General features: G+C 40.4%; 1 protein-coding gene and 1 pseudogene across 11 annotated transcripts in view; one reads left to right on the forward strand and one right to left on the reverse strand.

Annotated features, from left to right (window-relative positions):
- Slc16a1 (solute carrier family 16 member 1) overlaps nt 1–3,512 on the forward strand; it is a 57,036-nt gene extending 53,524 nt beyond the window's left edge. For all 11 annotated transcript variants that reach the window (XM_047552315.1, XM_047552306.1, XM_047552342.1 and 8 more), the window contains one exon: nt 1,593–3,512. In XM_047552315.1, coding sequence (XP_047408271.1) covers nt 1,593–1,867 — 275 coding nt within the window. In that variant the 3' untranslated portion in view covers nt 1,868–3,512. The remainder of the gene's footprint in view (nt 1–1,592) is intronic.
- A 9,675-nt stretch (nt 3,513–13,187) lies between these two features.
- Nucleotides 13,188–14,122, reverse strand: LOC124990551 (nuclear receptor-binding factor 2-like; annotated as a pseudogene).
- Between the last annotated feature and the right edge of the window lie 4,796 nt (nt 14,123–18,918).

Here is an 18,918-nt window from a genome sequence, read left to right on the forward strand (position 1 = left end):
TCGAACTTGCAATCCTATCTCAGTTTCCCAAGTGATTGGGGTTGTAGTCATGTGCCACCATGCCTGGCTACAACTGGAGCCTTTTCGTAAAGCTCTTTTCCTCCCAACCCCTTCCCAGTGAGTTTACAAATTCTGTCAAATTTCATCTCCTTAATCTCCTAATCTGCCCATTTTTCTCCATCATAACTAACACCCTATCCAAACTCCTGTTTCCTATGCCAGCTGATCCTAATGGTAACCTCATAACTGTTACTCCTATACCAGCCCCAGTGGTCCTGCAGTCTTACACCTCTTCGGTTGCTTCCCACTGCTCTCAGGGTGAGGATAAAAGTTCCTAATGTGACTTGCGAGGCTCTGCCTGGCCTGGCCTCACCTGTCTCTCCAGCCTCATTTCTTAGTATCAGCCCGTCTTCCCCGCTCACATGCCATGCTTCCTCCTACCCCTGTGCCTTTGCACTTGCTCTTCTGCCTGGATCCTCTCCTCACCCACTTCTGAGGCTCCCTGTCCCCCTGCAAGTCTCAGCTCAGTGGTCTCAAGGGAGGAAGACTTCCTCACCCCACCTGCCAGTCCCAGTCCTCCATTTTCTGCTTTCACAGCCCTCCCTGTGGCGCTTGTCACATTTGTGTATCTGAATAACATCTCTTCTCCGTTCAGCTGTGGATGGTAAGGCCCTTGCTCACCCTCATCTGCAGAGCTGAGCGAAGCCAGTGCCTGGGTTTTGATGGACTCTCAGTGACAGTTGCTGAATGAGCCATGCCCTGAGTCAGGAAACCACGTGGAACCACATCTGACCTGGTTCTATTAAGTGCAGAGTAGGGCTTTCCAGAGTTAATTTCTGGAGATACTGATAAACTACAACCATAACAAAACGTTTAGAAACACAAAGTTAAGTGGGTTTCTTTACTACCAGACTTCACAAAGCCTAGAAGATAAGAAGAAGTGACATGCCATCCCAAATTCTTTTGACCTTTGAAACATTAAACTCCCTGTTGCAGTAGTTACAGGTACAGACCAGGGGTCAGATTTCCCGGGTTAAAGCCAAACGAATGGTTTCATTTAGTAGCTTTGGGACCTTGGGCAAGTTACTTCTGTCTCTGTACTTCAGTTTTTGTGTCTATATGGTGCGGATGACCACGGAATGTGCCTGTCGTGAAAGTTAAGTGCTTAGCCTGGTGGTGAAGTATTGCCGTTGGTTCAGTTCCCAGCACAGGACACTCTGGGAAATGCTGATAGGGAAAGAGCCTTGGCCCCGGGTACCTGGAATAGCTGTGTGTCCTTGGACAAGACTCCTAGACCTCTTGTGAGCAACACTTTTTCCACTATGTTTTGTGGAATTGATTGTAGGTAATTTCCAGGTCTTTCCTAACTCAAATTTGCCACGAATTGATGATTCTTCAAGTTGCTAAAAATAACAGTATACAAAGCCACTCTAAATCGGTAATTTTTAGAAATTCCTTTTTTTACTGATTTGTCATTTGCGGGCTTGTGAAGATTGGATTAACATTTTTCTGAGTGAATCCTTAACACTTTGTTGAGGAAAGAGTATCCCTGTTCAATGTACCCACATCGCTTTCTTTTTTTACATCTTCAGGTCGTCTCAATGACATATATGGAGACTACAAATATACATACTGGTCATGTGGTGTAATCCTAATTTTTGCTGGTATCTATCTCTTCATTGGCATGGGAATCAATTATCGACTTTTGGCAAAAGAACAGAAGGCAGAGGAGAATCAGAAAAAGGAAGGTAAAGAGGAAGAAACCAGAATAGATGTTGGTGATAAGCCAAAAGAAGTTACTAAAGCAGCAGAATCTCCAAAGCCAAAACGCACAGGAGACCCCAAAGAGGAAGAGAGTCCAGTCTGAATCAAAGAGACTGGAGCGTGAATGGAGCAGTTGGTGACCCAAGACTTCTGAAAATACTCTTCTGGCCTGTAGTCTATCAGTGGTGCTCAATACAGACAGTGAACATTTGTGTGGAAAACATACTAGGTGTTCATAGATGGAGTTTTTGTTTCACTCCTTACCAGTAGCCTGAATTGAAAATATCATATGCTTTGGGGAGGGAGTGGTTGGCAAAGTTTGTGGAAAGAAGTAGTATTTTTTGTCTGTTTTATTTTAATCTTAGCTTTTAATAGTGTCAAAAAGATTATAACATGTGCCTTAAGTTTTAGTCTTTAGAACTCTTTAGAGAGCCTTAATTTTTTTAAACCATTCTGCCAAATTCATCTATTTTAAGTGTCACATTAAAAGAAAAAATAACAACTAACTTGTTTGAGGCAACTCTGAAACTTAATCTTGCTTTATTTTTATTTGTAATGTATTGTCAGACATTGTTAGTGGAACACTTAGGAATAGAAATGTCGGTTACAAGTTGGAGGTTTTATGAAATGCTGACTAAAATATTTTTCTAGCATCAGTAGTTGCCTGGCATACGTATGTGCCTGTTAGCTATATGTTTAGGAAATTTAAAATATAAAACTTGGAAACATGACAGTCCCAACCACATAGTATTTGTCAACACCTCTTAAGTATCTTTTCCAGGATTCTTATTAGAAGCCAAGTAATTTTTTGTTGTTGTTGTTTGTTTTGTTTGTTGGTGTTCTTCACTAAATTATTGCTTTCCCTTGTTCAAAACATTTTGAGTGGTTAAAGATCATTGCCCCTTTCAAAGTCACTTCGTATTTTTTTCTCACTTTAAAATTATTAAAGTCTACAAATTATAGTCATGACTCCTTAGTAAATGCAGCACATCTAATTAAATGTAGACATATTTCATGCATCAGCTGAATTCAGATTTGGTTTTTCTAAAACCTCAGTTATACTATGAGTCTATTGGAATCTGTGTATGTGTGTTTGGTTTGGTTTTGCTATTAGTTGCTGCTTTCTTGTTTTTGTCTTTGTGGTCCTGGGGATTGAACCCAGGTCTTCATATGCTAAGCAGATCCTGGAATTTTTCTCCTTTGATTTTTTTGGCGGTTCCATTTATATTTGCTTTTAGTTAGGGCTGTATGTTATTCAATGTAGATAAATGTTGTGTGTGTTGTTTTGCTTTACATTCTTTTCAGTGTTTGTAAATTCAAGGGGGCCAGAACAATTGGGCTCCAGGCAAACCAATAAAGATAAGATTGGGAGGGAAGTTGTAAAGTATGCTTAGTTTCAATAAATCCTCTTTTTCTGAGTAGGCTTAAAAAAAAATTATGACATGCTTAGAATTTTTGGGCACATTCTTATATCCACACCAAACTCAAGTTTTGTGGCCCTTTTCACTTACCTGAAATGTGGAAAAATGGTTTCAGTATAAGGATAGGAGGGAAGGTGGACAGAATGGAACTAAATATTTTTTAACCTATTGTCTTCTCAATTAAGGCAGAAAGATAAATATATTCAATGAATTATAGTCAATGCGTTTAAAATACCATTGTAATTGATGAGTGAAAGTTTAGATTCAAAACCTTGTGTAAGAGGCTGACTTTTCCAAATAAAACATTTATTTTATTTTTAGAAAATATTTCTTCCTCCAAATGTTTGTTTTCTTAAAGAATATTGCTGTGTATTCATTTTCATTATTAAGTTTCAGTTTGACCCATGCTGATATTAAATCACCCACTTTATGTGCCTTAAGATTTGTGTATATAGCTTATTCTGTATACTGATTTTTCTCCTTTCCTCTTTGCTTTAAGACAAGCAGAAGGGGAATTTGAAACCTCTTCTTGAATTGAGAGCATCCAGAGCAGTTAGCCTTAAGGACACAGTGACAAACTCCCTTTGTATGAGTGTTATGGCAGAGAAGGAGGAATTTGAGGGAAGAAACCTGCTGAGAGTATTGGCAGACTTGGCTTGTTTGGATGCTGCCATCTTTTGTGGATCCAAGTTTGACCTCTGGTGTACCTCTTTTCCCTTCTATGAAAATGAAGACGAATGTTGAGGAATTGTAAGTAATAGAAATGTAAAAAATTAATAAAATAAAGCAAGCCTTAAAGGATTATCCCTGCCCCCCATCCCAGATAGTGAAGCTGTTGTGTTCAAAAGTTGAATCCTGTTACTGGAGTGAAAGTATTGTCATGCAGATTCACTACTACTCCAGAATGAAGGGTTCTGGATTTGTTGTAATTAAAGCAAACGTTAGTAACTGGCTCAAAACTGGAACTAAACTTTTCATCACCTGTCCATCCCTTATTTACTTTTTACACTACAGAGATAGGCTTAAGGATTTGTTTTGTTCTAGTGCTGGGAATTGAACCCAGGGCCTTGCAATATGCCAAGCATGTGCTCTCCCACTAAGCTAAACCCCTGACCCAGGGGTTTTATACAAGATCAGTTTTGGTAACAGTCAACATGGAAACTCAACACGGGCCTGCTCCATGTCTTCTCTTCCTAGTTAACAATCCTAGTTAATGACTGGCTAATAATCTCTCTGTTGTAAATCAATCCTGGAAACATCCGGCTTTCTGATCCTTTCTGTTGTCCCTTAGTTTATTTGAAAACTGACTTTATATGAAGTTTTATTTCAGTTCAGTGGTTTTAGTGACTGTGTGGGGAAAGAGATGTGTGCATAGAGCACCTGCCTTTCCCTTTTTGCTGCCCCCAACCTTCATAGGTAGATGCCGTATCTAAAAGGCCTGAGACACTGACCAAGAGTACACTCTGAAACAAGCTTCTACATCACAGCAGCAAAATTACTTATGAAATTCATAGGTTGACAGTTATTGGAGATCATGCTAACATAAACCAGACCATTCTATCATGCTTACATGCAAGTCTATTAGAAATTTAGATCACCTTAACATAATTCTGTACAAAAAGTATTCAGGAAAGGATAATGGTAAAACAAACTGGAAAATTCAGGTTCTTTTTATCCCTGAGTTAGTCACAATGAATAATCCTCTGGGTTTATTAGGTTGTCTGAATTTAGTAGTTTATGTCTGTTTCATAGTTGTACATGTCAATATTAAAGTTATATTTTAAAAAGGAAAAATTGTTAACCAATATTTTTGTATGAGCTCATGTTTTATATTGAATTTTAGATTGATAGATAAATTGGGAATTGGTTACATGTTTGTATGAAAAACCTTGAGTGTATGGTTTTTACCTTCCCTAGCAAATGATTCTCAGTATAATAAATTTATTCATCAGTGCAGGTGAGGCTCCTCCCCTTCTACCACACACTTGTTTGGAAAGGTAAGGAAAGATTAACAGTAAATTTCCACTTTTGCAACATGACTTACTTTAATAAGTCAGGCATTTGCCTAGAAGACATGAAGAAAGAAGTTAATGATAGTTTGCGTAACTACGAACACTCTTTCAGTACTTGATGGGAAATGACAACCCAGGCTTGCTTGACTTGCTCCAATGTGATCAGGCCAAGTTGCTTCAGTTTAGAAGCGTCTGGGCTAGTGTTGACGGGGATGGGATGGGGTTCAAGTACATCACTCTTGAAATGTGTTCTAGCATTAGGATTTTAGTTTCAGTCACCCTTTTCTCAGTAAGTCTGGACTGTAGTGGCAAATCCATTCACATGTGAGTAAGTAGAAGTAATAGGTGTACAAGGGTAGAATATCTTTCTTGAAAACTGAAAGCATCCATTTGCCTTGTGTTAACTTGCCTGGAGGGTAGTAATAGCTAGGAAAAGGAGTCACAGCCTACTGGGTGGGTGAAAGGTAAACTGCCTCAGTTCAAATTGAGGCTATGTCTTCAAACAAGTTACTTGGCCTCCTTAAGCATCAGGTTATTTCCTATGTAAAATGTTAATCAGTATCCACCCCTACATTTGTCAAAAAGATCAGTTGATACGTGACAGCTATGTTAAAAGCAAGTGCTTGATAAATGTAAACACCTATTTTAAAAAATCAAAGTGCTTAGGAAAACTTTCTGCTCTTATAATTCCCAAAGCTGATTCTAATTTGGAGAGAATTGTTTTGGGGTGACTCTAGAATGTTAGCTAAGTGATCAAATTCTCCTTTTTGATCACAACTCCTTTTAGTTTTACTAACATTTTTCTTTTGTATGTAGATTAATGGGAAACCAACACCTCAGCATGTGGTTTGTGCTTGTATATCTGACTGCTTGCAGTGATATGCATCCCAAAGTCCTTGTACTTTTCTACTTAAACAGCACACTCCCTCCACAGTTGTGGAGATTATTGTATAAATGAGGAAATATAACCAGTAACTAATTGTGGTTAAAGTTCTTTGTCCCTAGCAATATCCTTAGAAGCAAATTGGAAAATTGAAAAGATTTTTATTTTTCCCTACTACATCACTGACATGGATTAAATGACAAATTATCAGTTGGTGACTGAGTAAATTTGTATAATATTTTGTGAAAGCAATTTTGTAATATGTATCAAGTACCTTGAGTTCACATTCCAAAAATTTCAAATTTTAAAGAAATCTCATCTCTATGTTCAAAATTATCACTGTTTGAAAAATCTTTAATTAAGGGTATATTTAAGTGATAGTTATAATGTCCTTGTGATATAAACATGACAATGTTAAGCTTGATATGTCAGCAAAATATGTGATACACATGCACAGGGAGAAAATTATACAGATATGATAATTGTAATTTTTCTCTGATCAAATCCAGGGCCTTGTACATGCTAGACCAATGTTCTACCACTGAGCTGTATCCCTAGCTCTAAAAAGAAAAATTTAATATAGCAAGGGGGGGGGGACAATGGATTTGATCTAGAAGACTTCTAGCAAGACACACTTATCTCCCAAGAAAATGAAGCTAATGATTACAAGCACGTAATTTTTTTCAGCTTTTCAAGGATTGTACTCTGGTGAAAGTGGGGTGAATGGGACACGGAATTCAAACACTTTTCAGGGACTGGACCAAAGCTACGGAGTGCAGAGGCACTGAACCAGCTGCCAGGACTTCTTCCTGCAGGCAGGTGTCTTGGAGACAGGATTCCTGCGGTTCCCCTTCTAAGCATCAGCTGCAAGTGAATGTTGAACTCATTCACGGGTTGTAGTTGTTCTGAGGCATTATCTTTCTGAGATCAGCTTCAGAAAACAATACACTGATGTCACAAAAAGACTGTGGGTCTTTTTAGGGGTATAGCTCAGTGGTGGCATGCTTAGCATGGGTGAGGCCCTGGATTCAATTCAATTTACCAAGAAGGAAAACAAAGTGGAATTTGTGCCTTATTTATTGGATTCTTATTACGTCCTGCCCATTGTTTTAAGAACAGAACTGCACTATGTCTTCACATGCATCTTACATTCTATTTTAAATTTTTATTTATATTTTCCTTTAAAAAAAAAAAAAAACCTTACATTCAGGTGGGAAAAAATAGGTGATGAATAAGTTATAAGGAAAACAAATTTTCAGAATAGAAAGCAATATAATGGATATAAGTACTACAGTAAGTTTACATTAATTTATCTAAGCTTTTGGCGTATCTTCTGTTCCAGGAGAAACACCTCCTGCAGAAGCTTCCTCATATCCTAAAATCAAAAGGCATCCCTCACTTCACATGCTGTTTTTTCTCAGGAAGCAAAAATACAATTAAAATTCCTAGACGGTAAACTGCTAGCCTATTGGGGGAGACTGGAAATTGATCTTAGGAGAGCATAAAAGGATCAAAAAGTGTGACTTTGAGCCATTTAAGTTTTGGATCTCTGCTAAAAATGACAAAATTACTGCAGGGATTAAGTGTGAAAGTACACAACATACTACTCAGTGCAGAGTAGTTTTAAAAATCAATCTGTGTGAATGCTCCACGGTGCAGTGTAGCAAGTCAGTTAAGTCATTAACCAGAACAACAAAGAATAAAGAACAGCTGATAATGCCAAAGCTCATCTGTTTACCAAGACTTTTCAAATGTATTCCAAGCAAAATCCCTGGGAGGTGGGTGTAATTCAGAATGCTTTTGGTGGGCCTTCATCCTAGCCCAGCACCTCCCCTGTTGTCAGAAGTCGTCAAAGCAACACTGCTAGAGCTGAAGGTTGTGCAGGGTGGAAGCTCTGGAAATACACAAGAATGGAAGAGACCCAACTCCTGAGTGATCCTGAAGGGTGAACAGTGGTCAAGCTGAAGCACACGAACCCTGCATCCAAAAGAGTAAAATGGTTCCCAGCAAATTCACAATCTAATTTATGATCCTTGCCCTTGGCTTTGAAATTCATAATGTGTTTCTCTTTTCACTTGGGATTTCCTTTTCTAATATGCTTTACTGATTCCAGAATTAAAACTTTGAATTTCCTGAGCTTAAATTGGCCACATCCCAAGAGGAAGTGGCTAGAAGCCATTAAGAGGGCCAGGAGGGGAACTGGATGGGGATTAAAAGTCACCTGGTGTGCTGACAATCTGTATATGCATAATTATTTAGAGAAGGTTCGTGTTTGTTATAGTCTTTGTGATTTATCTTTTTCCTTTCTTCTCACTGCTTTTTAATCTTAAAATCACCTTAAAGCCAAAAGAAAAGGGCCTGTGTGGTTTTGCTCAGACTCTATTTGTATATGCTTTTTAGAATAAGGAGCTTCAGAGACTTCTGATAACCTTTTTCCTTTCAAATTTCAAGTACTATCTTGTTTCTCAAATGCTAAGAAATGAGTAAACAGGTCTGCAGTAGGGAGTTTTCAGAGTTAGATACTTTGCGGGGGGGGGGGGCGGGGGGCTCTATCTCTACCTGCTCCCTACCTCCCCTGTCCTACCTCCCACATACCTTATCAGTTGCCAAGTCATGCGGATTCAACTACTTTACTGTTTCTCCTTTCCATCACTCCTCTTTTCCCTATGGTTGGCTTGGTTTATAAAAGCCTCCCAGGCTTTGTTCTCATTCTTTACTTCCAGTTCAGTCTCAACATTGTTGCCTACATGATTTTTCTAAAAGGGCCAATTCTCTCAGCATTGTTGCTTTAAAAAAAAAAAAAAGACAAAAAGTAAACAACTTTTATTACTTTAAACAAAGTAATAAAGATAAAAGTAATAAAATTCAAATCTAACCATGTCATTCCTCTTAAAATCCTATAATTTGAGGATAAAGTCCAAACAAGTCTAAATTCCTTGACCTGACCTGCTGGGCCCTTCCTGATCAGCTCCTGTCTGCTGCTTCTGAGAATTGAACCCAGGGGCACTGTACAACTCAGCAACATTCCCAGCGCTTTTTTTAAGTGTTTATTTTGAGGCAGGGTCTCACTAAACTACTGAGACTGGCCTCAAATTTGCAATCCTGCATCAGCCTCCAGAGTTGCTGCCATTACAGGTGTGCCCCACCAGCCCAGCTACCTCTGCAGTCTTTTTCTCTTGCCAGTACTCCACCCATGCCCTGCTCTTGCATCTCAACCATATTTCCTAGTTCCTAAGTGCAAGCCCTTGTTTTACACCTGCCTGCCTTCAGACCTGCTGACCTGGTCTTGGAAACACCTCCCTTCTTACACCCAACTCTTATTTGTCCTTTCTTAGCAGCACAGTGCATTTGTTATTCATTTTTAAAATTTCCTACCAGGCTGAGCTTGAGAAGAAACAGCATACAAAGTGAGAGATGCCTTTTGTTTTTAGGATCTGGGGAGGCTTCTGCAGGAGATGTTTCTACTTGAGAAAACTGGCCAGGGGATGCTCAGTGAGAGCATGGGAGAAGTGACTGATAATCACGTGTTAATCACAAATTATTCACCAGGCCCCAGATGCCTGGTCTCTTAAGAAGATTTTAATCTGCCGGGGGCAATAAAAAATGTTTGCAATACATTGTGATGAGGGCCCTAAAGTCCACAGACCAGACATCAGAGGCACAAGTGGAACAAGGACAGGGTGTTTCCCAAGCTGGTCTGAAGAGTGATGAAGATGCAAGATCCTGAGGGCCCAGTGGGCTGCTGTACAGGGAAAACTGGCTCTTTTTCTCCATACTTAATACTCAACATGCAACACTTCTGTGACCAAATATCTGCTTTTAATTCTCTACATTAAGCATTTCTCAGATTCTCTCTGGACAGTCCCTATCTTTTCAAAGAGTCTTTGGGAGGCCTGTAATGGAACTCTATCCTCACATACTCTACCTGGCACAGCATCAGATCCCACAGATTAAGGACTTAGTCCCACTACACTGCCCCTGCTTCAGATGACAATTACAAGTATAGGTCCCTAGGTTATCCACAACTTTTGTCCAGCTGGCATATTTGAAAACAAGGGCTCCCAAATAAGACACTAGGACACCTATTTTTCATATGAATAAGCTTCTAAAATAGCTCAAGATTCAAAACATTCATCTCTGAAAGACTCCTCCAAAAAGCAAATGTAAAGTTTAGGTGACTAATTGATTTTTTTTTTTTTTAAGTTGAATCTTTTATTACCATCCCATCCTAAGCCCCAAAAGAAAACTTGATAGCCAGGACTGCTGATATGTGCCTGTAGTCCCAGAGCTCAGCAGGATTGTATAAGCCTAGGAATTCAAGGTCAGCCTGGAAACAGTGAGACTTTGTCTCAAAAAAAAAAAAAAAGAATCCAGGCATGATGTCACATGTCTATAATCACAGCTACTCTGGAGGCTAAGACAGGAGGATCATAAAGTTTGAGGCCAGCCTGAGCAATTTAGACTCTGTCTCAAAAATAAAAAGGGCTGGGAATGTAGCTCAGTAATAGAGCACCCCAGTATCTAAGAGGAAAGAAAGCTAGATAAAGTATTGATAAACGTTAAGCTCTCAGATCAACAAGGTTTTCTTTATCTTTCTGCTCTAGTCAGATTCTTGAGCTCAGAGTAATCCATTTAGAAAATGCTTTGTCTGTACTGTTTGTTCATGGGTTCTACCCTGAACTCCATAATCTGTTTAAAAAACAGAAGCTAAATTGGAAACCTCCTATCTAACTAAATTAGTAAACTCAAAATTTCAGGATCTTCATTAGGACCCTTAGACTTTCTAAAAATGGGGGTGGGGGTTATTTGGAAACTGCTAAATAAAAATTCTTATCTTTTTCATAAATATTAGTTTTAAAAAAGGTATGGTCAAATAGGTAGATAGCATTAACTTAGCCCATTTTTGTCAGAAATACAATTTAGATTTAAAAAAAAATAAGTGGAACTGGATATGGTGGCACATACTTGTAATCCCAGTGACTTCAGAGGCTAAGGCTCCCAAACCTTGGGCCTGGAACTTGATTCCAAGTTCCAGACCAACCTCAGCAACTTAATAAGGTGCTGGGGATGTAGCTTGGTGGTAGAATGTTTGACTGCCATGCACAAAGCCTTGGATTCAATCCCTAATACAAAAATTTTTAACAACTAGTGAATTAGGTGAATGTAAATGTGATATAATTTTTAAGTAAAACTTTCAATGTTTATGTGCTGTAAAAATATATATGTATAGGGCTGGGGTTGTGGGTTGTGGCTCAGTGGTAGAGCACTCGCCTAGCATGTGTGAGGCACTGGATTCAATTCTCAGCACCACATTAAAAAAATAAAGATATTGTATCCATCTACAGCTGAAAAAGTTAATATATACACACACACACACACACACACACACACATATATATATATATATATATATATACACACACACACAAATGAATATATACTTAAAATAGTTACAAAATTTTTTTTGGTAATTTGCAATCTTAAAGCTATGCTAAGTTAAAAATGAATAATAGATATTCGTTAAATGTCTAGAATATTTCCAAATGAGATAAACTGCCCAAACATTAATTACTGAACATTAAATTAAACTTATCTCCTTTTGGCTTATTATTATAGAAGAACTAAGGATCTGTTGGTAAATATGTCCTGTGTCACATGGGAAAATAGTATTATGAGGAAATGCATGCTTCTAGAAATTATAAAATGGGTGAATATACAGATGTTGGTATGTGGCAATTAATACTAAAAATGAAAGATTATGATGAGCTAATAAGAACAAATAAAAAGTTAAAAAAGCAAGATTACAATGAATTCTAGTTCATAAATGTGAAGTTACCATAAAAAGGGAAACGGGATGGGATTGTAGCTCAGTGGTAGAATGCTTGCCTAGCATGTGTATGGCACTGGGTTCAATGCTCAGCACCACATGAAAATAAAGAAATAAAAGTATGGTGTCCATCTACAACTAAATTTTTTTTTAAAAGGAAACAACTCTATATGCAAAAAATCAAGATGCATTTCTTTGTGAAGAAAGTTTTAAAGTTTGAGGATACAGGGTTTTTTGGTACTGGGGATTGAACCCACCAGGGCACTCAACCACTGAACCACATCCCCAGAGCCCCCCCCCCCACCTTTTTTTTTTTTTTAATTTTATTTAGAGACAGGTTCTCACTAACCTGCTTAGGACCTCGGTAAGTTGCTGAGGCTAACTTTGAACTGGAGAATCCTCCTGCTTCAGTCTCCTGAGCCACTGGGATTACAGGCATGTGCAGCACCTGGCTAAGAATGTAGGTTTTTGTTGTTAAAAAAAAATAATTTTTGTCTTGAAGTATAATGACATATTGTTTTAGAATGAAAAAGAATATAGGGCAAAAGCTGAATAGATATAAAAAGTTGGGAAGAGCTGGGGATATAGCTCAGCAGTAGATTCCTTGTCTAGTGTGCAAAAGGCCCTGAATTCCACCCCTAGCTCTGCAAAAAATTGTAAAAGAGTGAACAAAAGAGAATCTGGTGTAGTCAAATCTACTGAATTTGGCAATTTTTAGATTCTCCTTTTTTTTTTTTTTTTTTTTTTTTTTAACTTGAGATTGAACACAGGGTTTTTATTTACCTTTAAATTTTGAGGCAGGGTCTCACTAAATTGCCCAGGCTAGCCACGAACTACCTCAGCATCCCAAGTGGCTGGGATTACAGGCATGCACCATGTCCCACATCCAGTCATCATATTATTTAGATCTTGCATTATTGCTGACAGCATTTTAGATTAATTACAAGAAATGTACTTTCTATGCATTTTAACCCTCATTTAAGAAAAATAATTGTTATTTATTTCAGGTAGACATTTGGTTTTTATCAGGAGAAAGTAAATCTAGAGTTTAGTTTCTGCCAGTAGGAATCATTAGGTGGAGTCAGTGAATCAGATGTTTGACATATTTTATGGCAGCTGTTTCCCAACTCTCCTGGCAATGCCTTTCTCTTGCAGTAAGCCAGATGATGAAGCATTTCCAGGTTTACACTTTTATGTGGCTTTTCTTTTATTTTTTTTTTTCCTGGATTAACTGTATTACTATATTATTTCATTTTCTGACCTCCTCTGGGCTTTCCATTTTAATTATTGGTAAGTCCTCTCAATCTCCTCAGAGGGCTCCTTAAAGGGGGAGTTCTAGGTGTTGAGAAAATGGCAGAAAGATTGGACACTGGAACGTTGTTGTCTTCCTTGGTATTTGCTGCACACTTCTGCCAGGTTGAAGAAGCTGCTGCAGTTTCTGAATGTGGCAGCAAGCTCCGTAGCTCTGACTTTTCAACAAAATCAGTATACAGGACACAGCGGTGTGTGCCTGTAACCCCAGCTACTTGGGAGACTGAGGCAGGAGAATCATTTGAGGCCAGGAGTTTGAGGCCAGCCTGTGGAACACAGTAAGACCCTGTCTCTTAAAAAAATAAATAAATAAAAAATAAGCATCAACATTCAGCTCCTTCTTTTTTGGAACTGTTAGAAATCTGGCCTTTTCAGCCTTTAGTTGTTTATTTTCTTTCCTCAATCTTTCATTCTCAGCCACAAGAAATTCTGCATGCCTCCTCAAATCCTCCATTTCAATTGCCAGCTCCTGTATAATTGTTTTATCATCTTTGGGGGCTTTGCTTCCCATACATGGCTCTGTTTTCTCATTCTTTTGCTAAAGTAAAAATTACAGTGTCTGATTCCTGACAGAGACCCCTGGATTTCAGGGAGGAGTTTCTCTGGAAGGACTGTACTGAGAAAGAAGACCTTGGTTCTCCCATCCTCAGCAGAGGGTTGGTGAGATGCCTGCAGCTGGGCAGCTGCATCCTTGTCCTCTGCTGAGCTGTCAGTCTTCACTCATCTTTGCCCATTTCTGCCTATTTGGGATGAAGACTTTCATGTGACTATCACCCTGCAATTCTAGTGACAGAAGGGACTGCTGTGATTGTTAGCTTTGGATTGCCAGCTTTGTGGCTTTGGAGAGACAGACCATAGCCTTTTTGTGACAAGAAACTACCTCTTGGTTTTTCCCTGCAGCAAATAATGGTCAGCTTTTTTTTTTTTTTCTTTAATTTTTAGTTGTAGATGGACACAATATCTTTATTTTATTTATTCACCCAGTGTCCCATGAATTTGAGGCAAGTGCTCTACCACTGAGCCACAACCCCAGCCCCAGCTCATATGCTCTCTTGATGACAGGTTGCCAGGTTCTTCCATTACTTCCATAGAGCCCAGGGAAAGTGACCTGAGGCAGGGAGCAGTAGGGATGGGAGCACATGTGTGAGACACAGCAGAGATAGCAACCCCTCCAGTGGTGGCCACAGAGGGAGAAACCACCACCTCCATGAATGTATCCTGAGGATTCTAAATATATTCTTTTGGGGGGTGGGGTGGGTGGTACCAGGGATTGAACCCAAAGGTGCGTAATCACTGAGCCACATCCCCAGCCCTATTTTGTATTTAATTTAGAGACAGGGTCTCACTGAGTCGCTTAGTATCTTGCTTTTGCTGAGGCTGGCTTTGAACTCTGACCCTCATGCCTCAGCCTCCCGAGCTGCTGGGATTACAGATGTTTGCCCAGCTCTAAATTTATTCTTTTTTTTTTTTTTTTTTTTTTTTTTTTTAAGGTGCTTGGAATTGAACCCAGAGCCTTGTGCTTGCAAGGCAAGCACTCTACCAACTGAGCTACATCCCCAGCCCCTCTAAGTTTATTCTTAATATGAAAACTAGAACAAAACTAGAATTTGGTCTTCTCTTTTAAAGCAATCATTTTCTTAGAGCATTGATAAAAGGCTGTGAAAGGGTTTCTTTACCTTTTAAGTTATCTGCCTATGGGATTCTGTAGGATTTTGTGGTAGTGTTTATTTGTGGCTCTCCCCGCCAAGTGCTGGAGACCAAACCCAGAGCCTCATACATGCTGGGCAAGCACTATACCACTGAGCAACAGCTCCATCCTGGATTGAGTGTTTTATCAAGAACAGAATGTCTTGTCTTGTATGAGGTCTTTTGATTACTTAAGAACTTAGTCTTCTCAGTATTAAAAGAACTAAATTCTTTTTTTTTAAACTGTAACTTTTCTGTTTGTCTTTGAAACCTTTCTTCACCTTGATATTATTTTATAATGATCACAACGATCTATGATCCTGTTTAATCCGGGGTTTTTGTTTGTTTGTTTGTTTGTTTGTTTGTACTGGGGATTTAACCCAGGAGCGCTTAACCACTGAGTCACATCCCCAGCCCTATTTATTTTGCAACAGGGTCTTGCTAAATTGCTTAGGGCTTCAATAAATTGCTGAGGTTGACCTTGAACTTGTGATCCTCCTGCCTCAGCTTCCCAAGTTGCTGGGTTTACAGGCACATGCACCAATACACCCAGTAAGCAACTCTAGTACTACCATAACAAAAGTAACTGCTAGGTTTAGATTTAGCATCATTTAAGGAGATTCATGGAAAACCCTATCAAGTATAGAGTTCTTAAGAAGAATATACCATTGAACTGGGTAAGAATTTCCAGAACTTTAATGAAACTGAAGAGTTCGTGAAACTGCTAACCCAATATCAAGCAGAACGAGAATTAATAATATGGATGAACTGATGAGCTTTTTGGGGGGGGGCGTGGGGGGGCGGGTACTGGGGATTGAACCCAGGGGAAGCACTCTACCAACTGAGCTACATCCCCAGCCCTTGCCTGGTGAGCATTTTTTAAATGATTTTTTTGTTTAAAACAATGCTGGTTTTTGCTGGGTATGATGGTACTTCTCTGAAAGTCCAGCTAGTCAGGAGGCTGAGGCAGGAGGACTACACATTCAAGGCCAGTTTCAGCAATATAGTGAGATCCTGTCTCAAAATGTAAAAAGGACTGGAAATGTGGCTTAGTGGTAAAGTGACCCTGGGTTCAATCCCCAGTACCAAAAATCAACAACAAAAAATAAACACTGTTGGTTCTTTAGGGGTTTTTTGGTTTTGTGTTGTATTTTTCAGATTTAAGGAAATTTTTTTTTTCTTAAGATATCTCAGGAATTTGGTAAAGTATACTTTTATGAACAAAGATTGAAACATTTTTTTGGATCCCTACTTGATAATTCCAGAACTGGGAAACTCTTAGGGAGTATTCTTATTTGTATGGCAATAGAGTTGTTTTCATAAACTCAATCAAAATCTTTTTTTTGTTTTTTGTTTTTTTGTAACAGGAAACAATTGGAAATGCTAGTTTGATTATGTTACCAAGGCTTTGAGAAAAGACCAGACAGATTTTTTTTTTTTTTTTTTTGTACTAGGGATTGACCCAGGGGTACTCTACCACTGAGCTACATCCCCAGGCCTTTCTATTTTTATAATTTTGAGACAGAATCTTGCTAAATTACTGAGGGTGACCTCAAACTTGATCCTCCTACTTTGGTCTCCCAAGTCACTGGGATTATAGGTGTGCGTCACAGCTCCTGGCATGACCAGACAGCTCTAAGGAACTATAGTGAACTGTGCAATCAATAAAGCACCCCTTGGGGAAAAAAACAGTCTGAATTAAAAGGGATCCTGCAAGCTGAAGCCAGAAGACTTGATGAATACTCCAGAGAAATCACCAGAACAGTTTATATGTGGACAGCCTTTGTGCCTGTTGATATGAGAACTATTCAGAAAGTTCACTGGGACACTTGCAAATTTCAAACCAGGAAAATCCATCATATTGCCACGTCCTAAAAATGCTTTCAGACCAACATCTAAAGGTCTTCTCTACCACCCTCTAAACTCAGAGACAGGGTTTATGTGGTTTATTCTTTCCATTGAACTGCTTTATTTTGTTTATTTTATTTGGTTTGGCTCATAGGGACTCTGGCTGAGAAACACACTCCAAATTGTTGGTATTATTCTCCTGATAGTTGTCATAGTAGTCTCCCAGGCATGCTGTATTCTCCTAAGGTCTTAAGTGCATGTTTGCTACTATCAGTGGTATACCAGATGGTCTTACTGTGATTAAGCAACAAAAATGAGATGAACAACAAAAGGTATGTTTCTTCCATGAGCTTGATGTCCTGCCCAGTCAGCCTGGTTCTCCCAGGCAGCCTCCCTGCCCTACTCAGCCTGTCTGGGGCAGCCCAGCCCCTGCACCTTCTCAGGAAGCTGTGCTGCTGAACTGCTCAAGAAGGACAAGCTCCTTGGGCACCTGCCTCCAGACAGAAGGCAGCCCAGACACTGTGCCCCAGCTCTCTGAGCCACCTCCCTCCCCAGGTACCAGTGTCACATATTCCCTGAGGTAGTGAATAGACAGAGTAGATGAGGGACTCAGAAAGACCTGGATCCAAAGCCTGGCTGTGCCGCTCGCTGGCCATGTGCCTCTGTGCCTCAGTTTCCTCACTGGCAAAATGAGGATGATAATAGTTGTGTGGCAGAGTTCCATGCAGGACAAAGCAGCCACCCGAGGTGTTTTGAACTGAAAGTGATTTGACGCAGGATTAGGTGCATGTGGGGTGACTGTGTGGCCGTGGAGAGACAGGGGGAGGCAGGGCTGAGTCTCTAGAGGGTCTGCTGCTGGGTGTGAGCAGGAAAGGAAGGTGGGTGCCTGAGGCTGCCGCTGGCTGCTGAGTTCTAGGCTGCACCAACAGCCGTGGGCCAGGGAGCAGGCAGGGCCTCGCTGCCTCTGCCAACTGTACCCTGGCTCCCAGGGTGCTGACTGGACACCAGATGCTGCTGCAGGAAAAAATGTGCAACAGCAAGGCCTGCTTGCCACGGGGAGCCAGCCCAAGCAGGAAGGCGGCCCTGCCTCCCTTCACCTTCCCTGTCTCAAGTGGGGTCTAAGTGGTGGATCCCATCTGCACCGTCCCTCTGGGAGGACTGGATCCGGGAAAGGCAGTGTTCAGCTTTCTGCCTCTGAAGGGCAGGAAACAGGTGGGGGTGGATCCTGGGTGCTCCTCAGCCAGCGAGGGTTGCCCATGTTATGCCTGGAGGGCGCCCTGAACGGTTCCTGGCACTAAGAGCACGTGCTGAGTAAGTGTGGTTATGGTTCATACGCTGTCATTGTTCCATGCCTGCTGCATGCCAGCGCTGTGCTGGCCCCAGGAGACGCAAACCAACAAGACAGGTCCCTCTACCCTTTAGTATAGACTAAAGAGGGAGCACAAAGCAAAATGTTTTATGTAAAAGGAAACTGTCACAAAAGCCTGGGATCATCAGGGCTGTGAGAGCTAAAGGGGTCCTGAGTGAGGCTTGGCTGGGAGAGATGGGAAGGCCATGAAGTCTTTCCAGAAGGGAACGCTTAATATGTGGCTTGAAGGAGAAGTAGACATTAAGCAGAAAGAAACAAGGGGTGTGTAATGATGTTCACATCCACCCAAGAGACATAGACACATGCAAACCCTGGAAGATGGAAAAGGTGTGTCATTTGCCAGGAGTGGATGTCTGTTTTACTGGTACACAGCGTGGTGGGTGAGGGGAGTGGGTGAGGAATGAAGCTGGGTAGGAAAGCAGAATAGGGAGACCTTCTGGGGCATGAAGTGTCATTACTGAGCATTTGAGCTTTAGCCTATGAGCAATGGGAAGCCGTTGAAGGCATTTAATCAGGGAAAGCATGGTTGCTGTTCTGGTTTCAGCAATATCACTTTGATGTAGTTTGTGTAACAGGTTGGAAGAGGGCAGGACTGCGTGCAAGATTTCATTTATAACTCGGCCATCTAGGCCGGAAATAATGGCAGCCTAGAGGAGGATGGGGGTGGGGTGGCCGGCAGAGCTGAGTCCAAGGAGTTTAGGAGGAGACAGAGTGAGCAATGGGGGTGGGGTGGGGGCTGGGAGGAACCTGGGGTGGCTGCCAGGTTTCGGCAGCAGGCGCAACTGATAGGGTGGGGC

Source organism: Sciurus carolinensis, chromosome 1, assembly GCF_902686445.1.
Source record: "Sciurus carolinensis chromosome 1, mSciCar1.2, whole genome shotgun sequence".
In the NCBI taxonomy this organism is placed as follows: Eukaryota; Metazoa; Chordata; class Mammalia; order Rodentia; family Sciuridae; genus Sciurus; species Sciurus carolinensis.